This window comes from Mytilus galloprovincialis, chromosome 13, assembly GCF_965363235.1.
Source record: "Mytilus galloprovincialis chromosome 13, xbMytGall1.hap1.1, whole genome shotgun sequence".
Classification (NCBI taxonomy): Eukaryota; Metazoa; Mollusca; class Bivalvia; order Mytilida; family Mytilidae; genus Mytilus; species Mytilus galloprovincialis.
Window position 1 is genome coordinate 59269546 of NC_134850.1, and position 15796 is coordinate 59285341.

The 15796-nt window shown below is 31.9% G+C and overlaps 1 protein-coding gene across 1 annotated transcript; it reads right to left on the reverse strand.

Annotated features, from left to right (window-relative positions):
- Positions 1–2344: 2344 nt before the first annotated feature.
- On the reverse strand, positions 2345–14539 carry LOC143056367 (uncharacterized). Its single transcript, XM_076229455.1, has 6 exons — positions 14460–14539; positions 9745–9981; positions 7367–7633; positions 5143–5379; positions 3647–3928; positions 2345–2851 (listed from the first exon to the last, which is right to left on the reverse strand). Exons 1-6 carry the CDS (start codon positions 14533–14535, stop codon positions 2523–2525), a joined length of 1428 nt encoding a protein of 475 aa, XP_076085570.1. The 5' UTR covers positions 14536–14539; the 3' UTR covers positions 2345–2522.
- Positions 14540–15796: the final 1257 nt, after the last annotated feature.

The window sequence follows — 15796 nt, forward strand, 5'->3', positions numbered from 1 at the left end:
ATTACCTCACAAAAAAAGTCCAAAGGAATATTAGGTCAATTTCCACTTTCTTGAAACCCCAGGATTCCATTCATTCATGTGTATTACACATGATCATATCACTGTGACATTGGCATGGTGTTTAAATAAGTTTTTGAGAGTACTTTTGGCAACATGGTTAGTATAAACCAAGGATATAGATTTAAATGGCAGTATTTTAACCTATAATTGTTAACTTTTTATACATTGTGACTTGGATGGAGAGTTGTCTTATTAATTGGCACTCATACCACGTCTTTTTATTTATATTATCAAAATATACTATTTTTTTATGCATATGTAAATCTTATAAGAATTATACACAAAAGAGAGGCAGAACATATGAAGGGGACCCTTAAACATGATAAGTCAATAAAAAACTGACAATGTAATGGCTAAAATAATAGGAATTAGAATTCCAATCCTTCACCGATAGTTGCAGCTGTGATTTGCTTATGGTGAGGACACATTCGATGATAAAATGATTCCGTGATGCCACAATCGATGAAACGAGGATTGGATTCTGGTTAAGGCAAGTGATATTTTTGGACATCTGTGACACTGATATTGACACTGACTGGATTCTGGTTAGGACAAGTGATATTTTTGAACATCTATGACACTGATATTGACACTGACTAGATTCTGGTTACGCCAAGTGATATTTTTGGACACCTGTGACACTGATATTGACACTGACTGGATTCTGGTTACGACAAGTGATATTTTTGGACATCTGTGACACTGATATTGACACTGACTGGATTCTGGTTACGACAAGAATTATCCTTGGACATCTGTGTTCTGATATTGACACTGACTGGATTCTGCTTACGACAAGTGATATCTTTGGCCATCTGTGACACTGATATTCGTTTTTCATATATCAGCAAGCTATAATTACTGACTGGAAAAACATAATCATCTTACCGAATACCGATAGTTCTCTATTTCGATTTAAGAGTTGTTTATCCATATTCTGTTCGGTATATATAATTGAACCTATGTAAACAAGATATCATAATTTGAATATATGTGATTGACATATGTGATATAAGGTCATCAAACCAATAACCTTTTTTAAAATCATGTTATCGATATTACAAATCCATCGGTACTCATGCTCTTATACGTATACTAGTATTGTATTTCCTAATATTTGAACTAAGATTTTAAAAGACATGTGTTCTCCGAACTGGTTTTTCACATGCTTTTTTATTTTATCTATGGACTACCACTGGAACTATTTTTCAAAACCTTTCGCATTTACACTTATATGCCAAACATCAGCTCTAGATCTGCAAGCATAAACATATAAGGACGAATACAGACGCAATATATTCCGACATAATTTATTATTAGAGATAGAAACGCATACGCTCAATTTGTCAGGTATAATTATCCATTTATTCAATAAAAACAACTTTGAATAACAAAAAAATATGGTCAACCATTTCATAATTTCTAGGATATTAAATTTCGACATTCGATTAAATAAATATTTGGATTCAAGTTTCGAGATTGAAAATTGAATAAAATATCTAAATTTATTATTTTCAATTTAAATGTATGACTGAATGAAGGAGCTACTGAAGAATTAAGGTTTTGTTTTCAATATTAAGAAGATCAAAGTATTTTTTTTTCTCAATTGCAACATATTGATATCATGTGCACCATGTCACAAGTGAAAATAAAAATTAAAACAACACTCGAGCTGCGTCAGATAGAAATCGATCTTATGCAAATGAATATGAATACATCTGTTAACCTATTTCGGGTTTACAAATCTGTAAGGAAGGTCTTTAACTGTTTGTAAATTGCACTGTTATAAGAACCCTACAAAACAGACCAAAATTTATCTTTTATTTCATATTTGAATGTTCCAAAATCAAAGTCCTATACATGTATATATATACGTGCGCTTGCATAGGTTCAATTTGAATCAGACGCAACTCACTTTATAAATACGATGTGTCAAAGTTGTTTCCTGGATTTACCTTCATTATGAACGTATCAAACCAAACGCAAAACACATATAAATACAAGAATACGTGAGGAGTTATATGACAAACATAATTTACTAATATACGTCAAGCATATATGTTTCTAAACGCAGAATATAGAGCAAAAACTTGTAAAAAGTAAAATACAACAAATACCAAACTCCAAGGAAAATTCAAAACAAAAAGTCCATTATCAATTGGCAAAATCAAAAGCTCTTACACCACAAACGATGGGAAAACAACTTTCATATTCCTGACTTGGTACATGCGTTTCCTTGGTTCTTGGTTCTTGGTACAAATGTTGGCATTAAAATAAAGATTGCTACCATGACTCACTTGTATATACAAATGATTTACACCAGGTTAGTTCATGCTTCTAGTAAATTGACCCGTGATGAGTATGGTCGGAAATGTCAATATTTCAATTAAACATTGTAAATGAAAATGTACAAACAGTAGTAATTGGTTTTACTTTTATATCATTGAGAGCAATGTAAAATGTTAAACACCACAAACCCTTCTAATTTGTTGAACATATCTTAGAAAAGTCAGTAAATCGTCGAGCACAATAAGGCTTAAAACCGAAACAAGAATAGTAACACCTATTATTCCGAGATTTCTTGCTGAGCCTCGATTGTCAACTGCCGATGACATTTTCCTTTTCGACTTGGACAGCGTCTTTCTATCCAATTTGAGTTCACGCTGAAGCTCTTTTAGTCGAGGCTGTAAGATTTCTCTCCACTGCTCCATTGTGTAATTTGGTAAGTCAGTGGAAGCCATGAATTCTAATTGCCGTTTATAGTCACAAGAACACGGGCATTGAAGGTCGTCTGAAAAAACAATGGTACATTAATACAAATTTACAACAACAGCCAAAAATCTAGTTGTGCATATGAAAAGGTATATTGTTCAGTTAAATGGTAGGAAATACTATCCTTCTTTGATTTTCATTTTATAAAAGTACATGTATTCAAGGGTCTTTTCCAAATTCCGAAGTCAGAAATTCCGTTAGAAGTTGTGTTAGATGGAAACAAATTTTTTTTTACAGTTTCTACTGTTTTTTAATATCTTAATGCTTCGACACATAGCTTCGTGAACTGTCTTCTATTAAAAATATTTTTTGTCCTTTAGATTTCGTTATTCTTGGTATTGTTTTGTTTGGCTACTGTTTTATCGATGTAATTTCCAAACCTTTTGCATATAAAGCTATTGTTCCGTAATAATCTGTTTTAATCAGTGATGTTGTTATGGTGAAGGTCTACTATTGTTCTGCTATGATCAGATATTCTAAACAGTCGTATTTCTATACTTCGTCTTTCCAAACAAAATAATACACCGAAAAATACAAATTAAGTAACGCGAACTCCTAAAATATACAAGACTAAACAAAGGTGGTCCAAAAACGAATGCAACTTATTCTCCAATAGCAGCATTATGAAATTTTCTATTACTTCTTCGGTGCTCTTGCTGGTTGACCACAAGACCCGAAGGTACAACAGGCCATTTGGTAGGCATAACTATTCTTTGGTAGGTAAATACTTAGTAACACATTTTCAGCATCTGACTAAAATTTGTCAAATTCTTAAGATATTTTTCGATTTACATGTCTCTTTTTGATTACTTACTATGTGTCGTGTTTTCCGACTTTCTGCCAGACACGTCTGAGGTATAAATTTCTCTAGAACCATATATCTCAACTTCACACAATGCAAGGACAGAATTCTCAATACCCGTTACAATTTTCTGTAATTTGATTTCCACGAATCTTCCTTTAGTACCAATCTTGCATGTTATGTTAAGAATCAATGCAGAGTCTCCTTCATAATGGTAGCAACTTTGATAAGATCCCTCCTTGTGTGTGTCAGACGATGCATAGACAAAAATATCGAAATTACTTAATTGTTCACCTGGTTAATATAAAACATACACCAGTCATCAATATTAATCATCAATCTATTTCATAAAGTTTATTTGAAAATCTATGATATTTTAAATTTCTTTGAATATCTCAAATTATCCCTAATTGAATGGACCTGTCAAAAGTCAGAATTCTTTATCAATGGTTCTCCCTTTTCTTGAAATGCTTTTCTGTCAATTTTAGAAATCAGTATTGATAGGATACCTTTGATAGTTTGTACTATTTTTTTTAAAATATATTTTAGAATCCCGGTGTTTGAGAGCATGTCAAATTGCATAAACATATCTCTTTTACTGACCTCATGACGGCATTTGAATGATTGTGTCATTGTGCTGTCTCATTTACTAGTTAAACCCTCTTTTCGTATTTAATTTATACTTTGTTATAAACAATTGAAGTATAATTTTGAAAGAAAACTACCTTGAAAATGACTTTGTTTACAATAATTGAACAATGCTCAATAAAATTGGTCGGAGTACTTTGACATAAGGTATGAGTTGGACCTCTGAAAGTTAGATGTTATTGCGAAAATTAGAAAACCATTTTAAATCAGGGAACGTATCACCCTTGATCTGATTTCTTTTCAAGGTTTGGCTCTATTCATATGTTCTTTTTAGTTATATTATATCTTCAAAGTTTGTATTTGATTTGAAATTTAAAATATTTTGGCCTGAGAATTACTAAAAAGACACATATTTTCAAAATGTGCGTCTGGTACAGTAAAATTGGTACCATCAATCATTATTGATTATCCTAATGGACAATATACGACAAAACTATCTGTGATGTAGATATTAAAAGTATAGAATAGTCTGGGGATAAATATTGATCTGCCCTTTGAGATGAAATTATGTAGACATTTTGTTAATGAAAAAATATTGCATCAGTTGAACATCACTGCCATAAATACAAATGATTTAAAACAAAACAATTCTAGTAGATCCAAGTTACGGTCAGTACGATAAAGGACAAATAGACATACGGATGCGCAAGAACTATACCAAAACTTGGGACTGAACTCATATACTCTGGAAATATAGGAAGTGTCTGTTGTACTAACGTTACCCTTTATTTGAACATGCAGTCAGAAATCGTAGTCAGTCAGAAATTAAAGGATAAATAGGATGTGAATTTGGCCGTTAAGCCTAAAAGAACGATAGAAATGCTGATTACATTTTATCATTACATTCATTCAAAACTTACTGCAGCAGTCTTTTCTATTGTATATAATAACTGTATTTATTACAAAGTCTTCATCTAAATCTACTTCCCACCATGGTGTGACGTCACTGTTCAAATCTGTCTGGGTAACAAACCCAGAAGGGAAATTATCGTAATCAGTTATGCCATCATTACCAATTTGAGGTCCGTATGATTCAACCGCTTCATTCCAAGTTGAACTCTGTCTGCTAACTTTATAAAGTGCTAAATTCCCAGAGTCTACAAAAACGAAGAAGACGCAGAATTGATTTACAAACAAACAGCTTAATATAAGACACGAAAATTCTTGGAATCTGAATTGTAAAGTGAATGTTACATTACTACAGAAACAGGACACGACGGTCTTTAGTTTTTTATGTTGTGTTTTGCATACGGTTGTTTGTCTTTTGATCATTTTTGCCATGATTGAATGATTGACACTACTAAATTCAATCATTGACCCAAACAATGTATCTACATATAGTTTCCGATTGTTGTAAGTAAATCAGGACGGATTCAAACAGAAAGATTTCGAAAGCAGAGCAAATTATGCACCTTATAATCAACATGACTTTATCAGATGACAATACGGATACTAAGATTCCAGGCTGAAAATAAGGTGTAGTTACTTCAATTCAGGCACTGACCGTAGTTGTTTTTCGGATTGTATTTCATTTTATTACTAAATTTTTTACCATGCATTTTAAATCGACAAACAAAAAAACATTACCGGGTTTGTTTTACTGAATTTAGATTATAAGTCATAACATGATTTCTTAATAGTCAACCCATATGGAATAGGATCCTAGTTACCGGATACCAGTCCAGTACCAATGGATGAAGTCCCTTAATAAATCTGCCATCTTTTAAATGGAATCAAACAATTCATCTTTATATATAACTAATATAGGACAATGATGTTGATTAAAGTTGCATCATTCCAGGCCCTTTTGTTTTCCACATAATTAATATTACCAATAATTAACAATTTCCAGGTCGAATCCGATACCGATACAAATGTACATGTTACCTATTACCTAATATGTACGTAACGACTCTGTCAGGCGCACCACAAAACGGTGTATTTGGAATTTGCTATATACACGGGTCATAATCACACCTGAACTTCGTCATTATACAGTGATTGACACTACTTAATTCAGTTATTTACTCAAAAGAATATATCTACAAGTAGTGTCCGATTGTAGTAAGAAAACCAGGCCGGATTCAAACGAAAGATTTTTTAAAGCCGAGCAAACTATGCACATTATAATTAGCATGACTTTATCAGATGACAATGCGAATACTAAAAATCCAGCCTGAAAATAAGGTTGTAGGTGCTTTAATTCAGTCACGGAACCGCGATGTCGCTGATAGGGTCTAGTTTTATCTTAAGATGATTGAAATTCCATATTGCATATTATGTTACAGTGTAATTTTTTTTTATTAATAGTATTTCATTTCAAGATGATTGAAATTCCATATTGTGTATTATGTTACAGTGTAAATTTGACGATCTTTTTTTAGTTGTTTTTCCCGGATTGTATTTCCTATTATTACTAATGTTTTTATCATGCACGTTAAATTAACAAAAAACGTATTACCTTCCTAATATTCAACACATATTGTGCGGGAAAATCGTCTCCCAACGTTAGAAAATAGATAATCAATAACATATCCAGGCAATTCCAAATTAAGTACAATAATATACATACATTCAGTCAATTATTAAAATAAATTGGTGTTTTGTTTCATAATAAACCGATGCAATATGAAAAAATTGCAATATTTATTTTTTCTGATTACTGGCCGGTGATAAGATTTCGTTATTACAAAGTCATCATTAATTAAACTATTGTTGTTCATTCATTATCGGTCTGTAAGTCATATAAATCTAAACTGCATCAAGTCACATTGCATCCTACGCTGGCTTGCATTTTATAGAGTTTCTCTACGTTAAAGGTTTGCTGATGCAAGGTAAAAATTATACACAAATAAAAACTATATACACAATACACATCTATAAGTGCTAATGAAGTCCACATTTCAACTTGTTGTGGAACGAAATAAGTCTTTCGTGTATTTTAAAAGCCAAAATGTCGGGAAACACAGAACAACGTTGTGTATTCTACATTTATTAGTATGTAAACTAATAAACATTCAAGACTTTTAAATTAATCATTTATAACGAAGAGACTAAATACGGATTTTGTTACCCTTGACTTACCACTGGTGAAGTTTTCTGTCCTTATTCTACCCCATACTTCTACCTCACACAGAGTAAGTGTTTGTTTTGAAAACACGTTTTGTTTTTTCTTCATCAAAATCTTGACAAATTTTCCTTTCATCCTTCCTTGTTTACATGTGACGGACAAAGGAGTAGGACTTTGATTATATTGGTGATGACATAATTCTGCACGTCCTGTATTGTATTCGTCCCAAGATGTGGTGGAGGGATTATAAACAAGAATGTCAAAATGGCGAAGACGACTTTCTGCAAATTGAAAAATCAAAATACATCAGAATTTAGAGTGTATAACACCTTTTTCTGAAACTATCTTAAACACATAGGCTAAAATTGTAGGACGTCGATGACATTATTAATATGAAAGGAATAACCAAAGTAGTTTTTGTACAATGTAATAATGAATAATGATCAAATTTACAAGCCATAAATCCAAATCAGTACAAAGGCACTATCAACTGTGTGTACCAGATGTAAGCATAAAAAGTAAAATCACACAAATAGCGAGCTCTGTGGAAAATTCAAAATGGTAAGTCCCTTAACAAATGGCAAAATCAAAAGCTGAAACACATCAAACGAATGGATAACAACTGTCATATTCCTGACTTGGTACAGGCATTTTCTTATGTAGAAAATGGTGGATTAAATCTGGTTTTGTAGATAGCTAAACCTCTCACTTGTATGACAGTCGCATAAAATTCCATTGTATTGACAACGATGCGTGAACAAAACAAACAGAAATAATAGGTAAAAATGTCAAAATAGGGAGACAACAGTCAACATTGTGTTATAATCTTAATCACTATAAAAACAAACAAATATATAACAAAGAAACACAAAAGGGCATATCGACAGAGTACATAAGCAAAATTGACCAAAAAACAAAAATTTATCATAACACAATAACACAATGACGGGATGTACAAGTACCGAGCCACGTCAAATGGATATCACAAAATATATACTAAACGGTAAAAGTAATATTCAAAAAGACAAATAAAATAATACTATAATACGTTATTAAGAAGATAAACAACGTCAGTACCTATTATCTATACTTCAAGACCATATTATATGTAAGGGAAGTTAGCCCCGACGATATGAAAGGACTACATCTGATTAACACGGAAGTAAAAAATAAATATTTTATCTTTTCTCTTGTCATAAAAAGAGCAAATGATTTTCATAAACCAAGAAAAGTATCATTATCTCATATTTTCCAGATGTAATAACACTTTCAGAAGAGGTTTTGTAGTTTTTGGTATGAAATCTTCATTGCGTCATTTTTTCTGTCAATAAATTGATACCTTGTCACCGCGTTTGTATGACCTGTCCATATAAATCTCTGTTTAACTGTCAAAAAGCTGAACTATTTGCTGATAAATGATAGCACTTTTATGTAAGTATGATTGACTACTGTATCCCTATTTTTGACATTTTTTCCTATGATGTCTGTTAGTTTGGTTCACACATTGTTTTCAGTATAATGTAATTGTATGCGACCGTAATACAAGTGAGAGGTTTAGCTAGCTATGAGACCAGTTTTAATCTTCCATTTTCTCCAATAGGGAATGCCTGTACCAAGTCAGGAATATATGACAGTTGTTTTTCATTCGTTCAATGTGTTTTAGCTTTTGATATTGCCATCACATAAGTGACTTTCCGTTGTAAATTTTCCTTGATGTTCGGTATTTTTGTTATTTTACTTTTTGGACGAATGATTATACATCTTTATTATTGTCGATTCTTATATGTTATCTGTGACAGACCATCAGCAGCATTAAGACTGGCGCTTTATCTCATCTCATGTGCAATCGATTTTGATATGTTAGGAATTCTTATAATACGGTATGTTGCATGCAAACGTAAACTTGAGGGTTTGATTAAATTCTTCTAAGGTCTATTGTTTTATATCGGTCATCAAGTACAAATTGCTATCTGCATAATTTCCTAATTTGGAATTGGTTTAATGGGAGACAAAAGTTTAAAATAAAGTGTAAAGTATTCACTTTTTGACGTTTTGTCAATTTCATATTAAAATGTTGGTGAATGTCGAATTTTATCTCTTTGGGTGTCACTAGTAGAATTGGAACTGATTACATTCTATTCCATCAAAGTTCAGTTCCGGTTTATGCCTTGTATGTCTATCTTTAGTTGTCTATGAAGTGTTTCGTAGAATGATGTCTCTCTTTTGATATTTTTGTTTGGTCCTTTTTTTCTCTTGTCTTCATGATTTCTTTATTACACGTTATTGATATTTCATTTTAAAGAATAAATATTTGATGAAGCCATTTTTACATTAAAGACTATGACACCAGACATTTCTTAACTAAATACTTATTTCAAGAATCAAAACTTACTGCAACAATCTGTACGCCCGTAGATTTTAACTTTCTCTATTATATATTCTTTTTCAAAGTTTACGGTCCACCAAAAGTATTCAGAATCAAATCCTGTATGGGCACATACATAATTAGTCCCTATTGTGTCGATATTACCGTCGTTGCCTAATTGTGGCCCCCTTTCAGCTAAACTGGCGTTTGGTGGTATGGAGTCTTGTCTGCTCTCTTTCCAGAGTGCAACGTTTGTAAGGGTATCTACAATTTCACAATCTGTATAATTTGTAACATTCTTTTTCAGACATAACTCATTTTTGGGGCCCTTTATAGGTTGCTGTTCGGTGTGAGCCAAGGCTCTGTGTAGAAGGCCGTACTTTGATCTATAATGGTTTACTTTTACAATTTGTGACTTCAATGTAGAGTTGTCTCATTGGCACTCATACCACATCTTCTTATATCTATTAAGTAAGTTCCTCCCTTATTATATTTGTTTGGGGGTTGAAGATAGTTTATGTACACATGTACTTGAAACTTAATACTTACAGGTATTATGATTTGGTTTTCATTATAACTAAATATGGATAACTAAATATTAATAAAGAACTGTCTTAATTCATGCGAAATATCCAATCGTCATAAAAATTGAATGTTAAAATTTTTTAATCTTCAATATGATACATGTATTAACATATAAAAAATAATGAAAATTCATTAATTGTTCTAATTAAAAGAATATGCTCGAAATTCATTGTTTTCTTATAAATCACACAAACCGTACATGTGTATGCAATACACATTGGCCGATATCAGATAAACATATATATGATAATCTGCGAACATTTACGCCAATACTTATTCAACGTATGTAGAAATTGTAAACGCTAAACGATAAATTCTGGTACGCTATATTTGAAGTTTTATGTAACATTTACTGGAATGGAAATAAACTCATCGTAGAAAACCAACAGATGTAGCAAAAATCATTGGTCAATTCTAAATAACCATCTACAAAATCAGATGAATAATTAATTCCTTAGATCTTGTCAATAGTAAAAGTTGCTTTTTTTCATAATATAGACGGCATGGGCATGACTTTTTTATACCTTGTGTCAAAATCATTCATTTTTCAAGCATTAGTTTGAGCGGGGTATGTGCTCTATGTTAATATAGTCAAATTGTTTTTATATGAGCAAAAAAAAAATCTGACAAATCTCGCTTATGACGTCACAATCCAAATTATATATCATTCAGGTAGATAAGGTGTCTTCCGTCATTTTGAATTGTAAAAATTGCAGAAGACAATCAGTGAAGATCACCAATGAAATATACAAACGTTCGAGAAGACGTACTAATATTCATTGGTAAGATCTTTCATCTCAATGAAGAACATTATGGGTTTAATTTTAGTATGAGGCAGGTGTTACCTGTGAAAGTGGACGAAGTCAGAAATCCTTTATAATACTTTACTATATCCCGTTAACAGCAGACTTATAAATATAAACATTTATTGCAATTCCCAGCATAATTTCTGGTAAGAAAGTAGTCCAAATAATTATGACTTCTTGAAAGGCTATTCTATTTTGTGTCGTAGGAAGGCGTGAAAGCAAACATAAATAAAATAGACTTTCAAGACGTCAAAATTATATTGACTCTCGGGGGGCTACTTCAATATTTAATTGATAGGAGTGCCGCTGGGATTTTGTTACCCCACCCTCTTCATATAATTTAAATTTTGAAAATGTATACCTTTTCATATATTGCGTAGGTAAAAATGTAACATGTTCCTATATTGTTCGGGTTTCATGTGGTGTGTAATGTAGGAGTGGAATACCGAAGTGTCAAAAGAGAAAACTTGGTTGATAAAAACACAGCCGGGAACACAAAGAAAGATGACAGGAGAAGAAATTATGGGAACTTTATTGACCTTTTCATATGTTTCTGATAGTTGTCCCGACCTTTTCACATATTTAAAAGCTTGAAAAGGTGACCTATTCCAGCTGCACGTCCTATCATCTTGTGTATAGGAAGTCCCCCCCCCCCCGAATTTGGACTCGTGAGAAAGTAACTGAATTTAATTAAAACATGAGTTATACATATAAACGATATGCGGTACTATATATTAAATCTGGATGCCAGACATTTCGCACACATCAATACAATATACAATAACATATTGAAGCTAGAAGGCTGCAACTAGTTAAAACTTGAACAGTTCTGTGCTTTTTATAGTCTGCATGTGACACACTCTGTTCCGGCAGTAAATCTGTTTGGTCTTCAATGCATAGAATATACAAATAAGAACAATTCAAACGATAAAAAGAAACGGCCTGATTTTAATATGTACAAATCAATTGAAGAAAAACAAATATGATATACAGCAACAAACAACAACCACTAAATAACGGGCTCCTAATTTGGGACAGAAACGTACACAATGTGGCGGGGTAAAACATCTTACATGGGAAAAAAAACTATAAAATCAGTTGAAAGGGTTTAACTTATCGATAATTAGATCTAAGTAAAATTAATGTATAGTTTTCTTGAAAATTTGACAAGACAGTACATTTACTAGAGGTTTGATACTTGATAAGTGGTAGAGAAAGTGAAGTTCTGTACTAATTAAATCTGTTAATGTGCTATGGGAGTCTAAATTAAAAATGATAGAATTTGTTCATACTTTGCCAAAACGAAGTATCTATAATACTAAAATAACGAGGTTCAAATTGTCTGCCGTCATCGGGTAACTACGACAAAGCAAATAACTCAAGTTTATAAATAGCTAATATAGGACAATGGTGTAGATTTAAAATTACACCACTCCAGACCCTTTTGTTTTCCACATAATTAATATTGCCAATAATTAACTAGTTCCGGGTCGAATCCGATACCGATACCAATAGTATATATACCTGTTACCTATAACCTTATCTGTACGTTCCGCATCTGACAGGCGCACTACCAAACGGTGTTTTTAGGATTCTGCTATATACACGCGTACGGGTCATAATCACAGGGTTGACACTACTAAATTCAATCAATGTCAAATTGCTCACTATTGTAGTATTTTAATCAGTAAGACCTTCTAAGATAACAATACGAATACTAACAATCTGGACTTAAAATATGGCGTATAGGTACAGTTTTCAATTTGTTAGCGGGCATGACGTAAAACAGCGAATCAAAGAATTCAACTTTATTTATAACTAATATAGGACAATGCTGTTGATTAAAAAATACTCCATTTCAGGCCCTTTTGTTTTCAAAATAATTAATATTACCAATAATCGATAAGTTCCAGGTCGACGGTTTCAAACAGAAAGATTTGAAAGCAGAGAAAACTGTGTATCTTATAATAGGCATGACTTTATCAGATGACAATACCAATACTAAAATAAGGCTTACGCATAGTTATATACTTTAATTTAGTCACGGACCAACGATATCACGGGTGTGTTCTTGTATATTGATATAATTATGTTGATATATTGATGTATGTTCAAAAAATATCATAAGAATGATGGGTCATCGTGCATTTTCTCAAGCTACAGGTTGTGACGAAATGACACATTTTGTATGGATTATACAGGAAAAAACATCATTATGTGATTAAAAGCTAAACTAAATAATAGAATTGTAAAATAAATTACGAGAAGACAGCTTTTAGAAAATGTTTTGAAAATATCAAAAGAAAAGATAGGGTCACCGTGCGTTTTTTTCGCCTAAAATACAAAATAGCAAAATTCCATGTACATGTAGACTCTTTCAGGAAATTCACTATTTCAGAGTTAACTCCCCTTAAAATGCCAATTTAAAAACATTAAAAATCAAGCCAAAATATTCTTTACTTGTAAACAATTTTAATATTTATTTATAAGTTATAACCTTATAAATTTGTTCTTTTAAATGCAAATTCACATTAGTTTTCTGCATTCCTGCATCAAATTTTGCTAACTTAATTGAAAATCTGGACCTTAGATTTTCTGTTTTTTTGCAATCCAAGATGGCGAAAGACACCCATACCACCTTAACCTCCAGAAAATGTCATGAAGAGTTAAATTCCACTTTGTTGATTTCTTCCAAGAACTCGAAAGGCAACTATTCAATGTTACGAATAGCTGATAACAGTTATCTTCTTAAAACGTACAGAAAAAATTAAAATTAAATGACGACTGCCAAAAGAAAGAAAAAAACACAAACAAACAAACATGTCGAGGCCTTTTTAAGCCAATTATACGGTATGTATTTTTTTAAGGCCGTACGGTTGCCTATAATTGTTTAGATCCACTTCATTTGAACTTTGGTGGATAGTTGTCTAATTGGCAATTACACCACATCTCCTTATTTTTATAAACATCTGAAAAACGTCCTACTCTAAAACAGTATAAAAATGGGCATCAATATACATCATATTTCCTTCGAATGTTATACATGATCATTTTTTATTGTTTCTTCATCATGTTCACTGTATCGCGGTACAACACAAATTTTCCACTTGTTACTAATAGATCTGGTGATGTGAAGTTGATTTCTCTTTTCACTTCTCAATGTATCAATTTTCTTTTTTTTTTACTCTTTTGTGATGCTAAGACATGCATGTTATTGTAAAAAACAAAAGTGTGTCGATTTTGCTCAATACCTGTGACCTGTAGGAAAATCTATAATCATCTAAACATTTTTGATAACATGAAAGCATGAAAACGTATTGTATTTTTTGACGACAATGTTATAGCACTTACCTGACCAAGCACCTGCACATACAGAGCTAAATAAATTAACAAAAAATAGACATGTTACATACACGATGTCCATCATACATTCTGGCAATATCACTTATGTAAATGGTGGATAGACACTTAATCATCATTCATTATTCATGATTTTTTTTTATAAAGTTATCAAATTACATGTCAATACTGTTTACTTTTATCTTTTATTTCATATGCAGTTCATACTTCTTAAAATCAATGTAACGGTCTTGGAAAGATCAGTAAATACATGAGTAATCATTTATTTTTTATCCATCTTGTTTCTCATTCTGTTTTATACACATATTAGCGATGTCTTCAGAATGAAACCTTGCACGTACTCTATCACAAGGAATATAATCATGTGTTATTGTTTACTTAATAGTAAAACAGTTAAATAAAATGTTCAATTGTTTGGATTTTATGCTACTTTCTTGGTTTACTCTTTTGTATTTTTACTTTCGTTATTAAAATCTGAATGAATTTGCGACATCTGGACATTGGTAAAAACTCATCAAAGATACCAGGCTTATAACTTAGTTCGTCAGACGCGTTTTAGCCTACATAAGACTCATCAGTTACGCTCAAGTCAAAACTGTTTGTAGACCAAATCAAATACGAAACTACTGTTACTTCTTTTTTAGTGTTGTTTGCACAATCCCCTCACTAGTTTTCATATGCATAACTATGGGAAAGTGGAGACATACGAACAACGCATAACCATGCTTGTCAACGGAAACCCGAAAGAGAAACATACATATATATGCATGTTTCAAAGTATACTATTTTAGGGAATTAATTTGATTCCAAAACTCAAGCTGGCAAAATTATATTGATGAGATGGTTTTGAAAAAATGTCTTTGGTAATTATTGAGATATACTTGCTGATTTAAATTGAAAATAAATTTATATTGTCTTCCAAACTTTGCGTAAAGCCCTGAGGGTTTACGCAGTATATATTGGACGATGTCCGTAGTCTTTCGGAACACCGGATGTTATTCGGAATACATCTGTTCTTTCTATGGCCGACTTTCATATACATGCGCAATAGCTTATTGATTGACCTGTTGAATAAGCATTAGCATCCAAAAGTTGCTATAGAGATATGTTACATGTGATACGAAATTTTTTATGACTCACGATTCTTTAATGAGCATTTGAATACTTCCATTCCTTGCAGGCAATTACATTGTCAAGCTGCTAATATTAACCTTACATAATTATATATGCGTAGTAACGTTAATTAGAGATTAATGTTGAAACCAGCTGTGTTTAGATATGACTGAGATAGGATTTCATGAAAACAATGCGATTTATATTCCGAAATC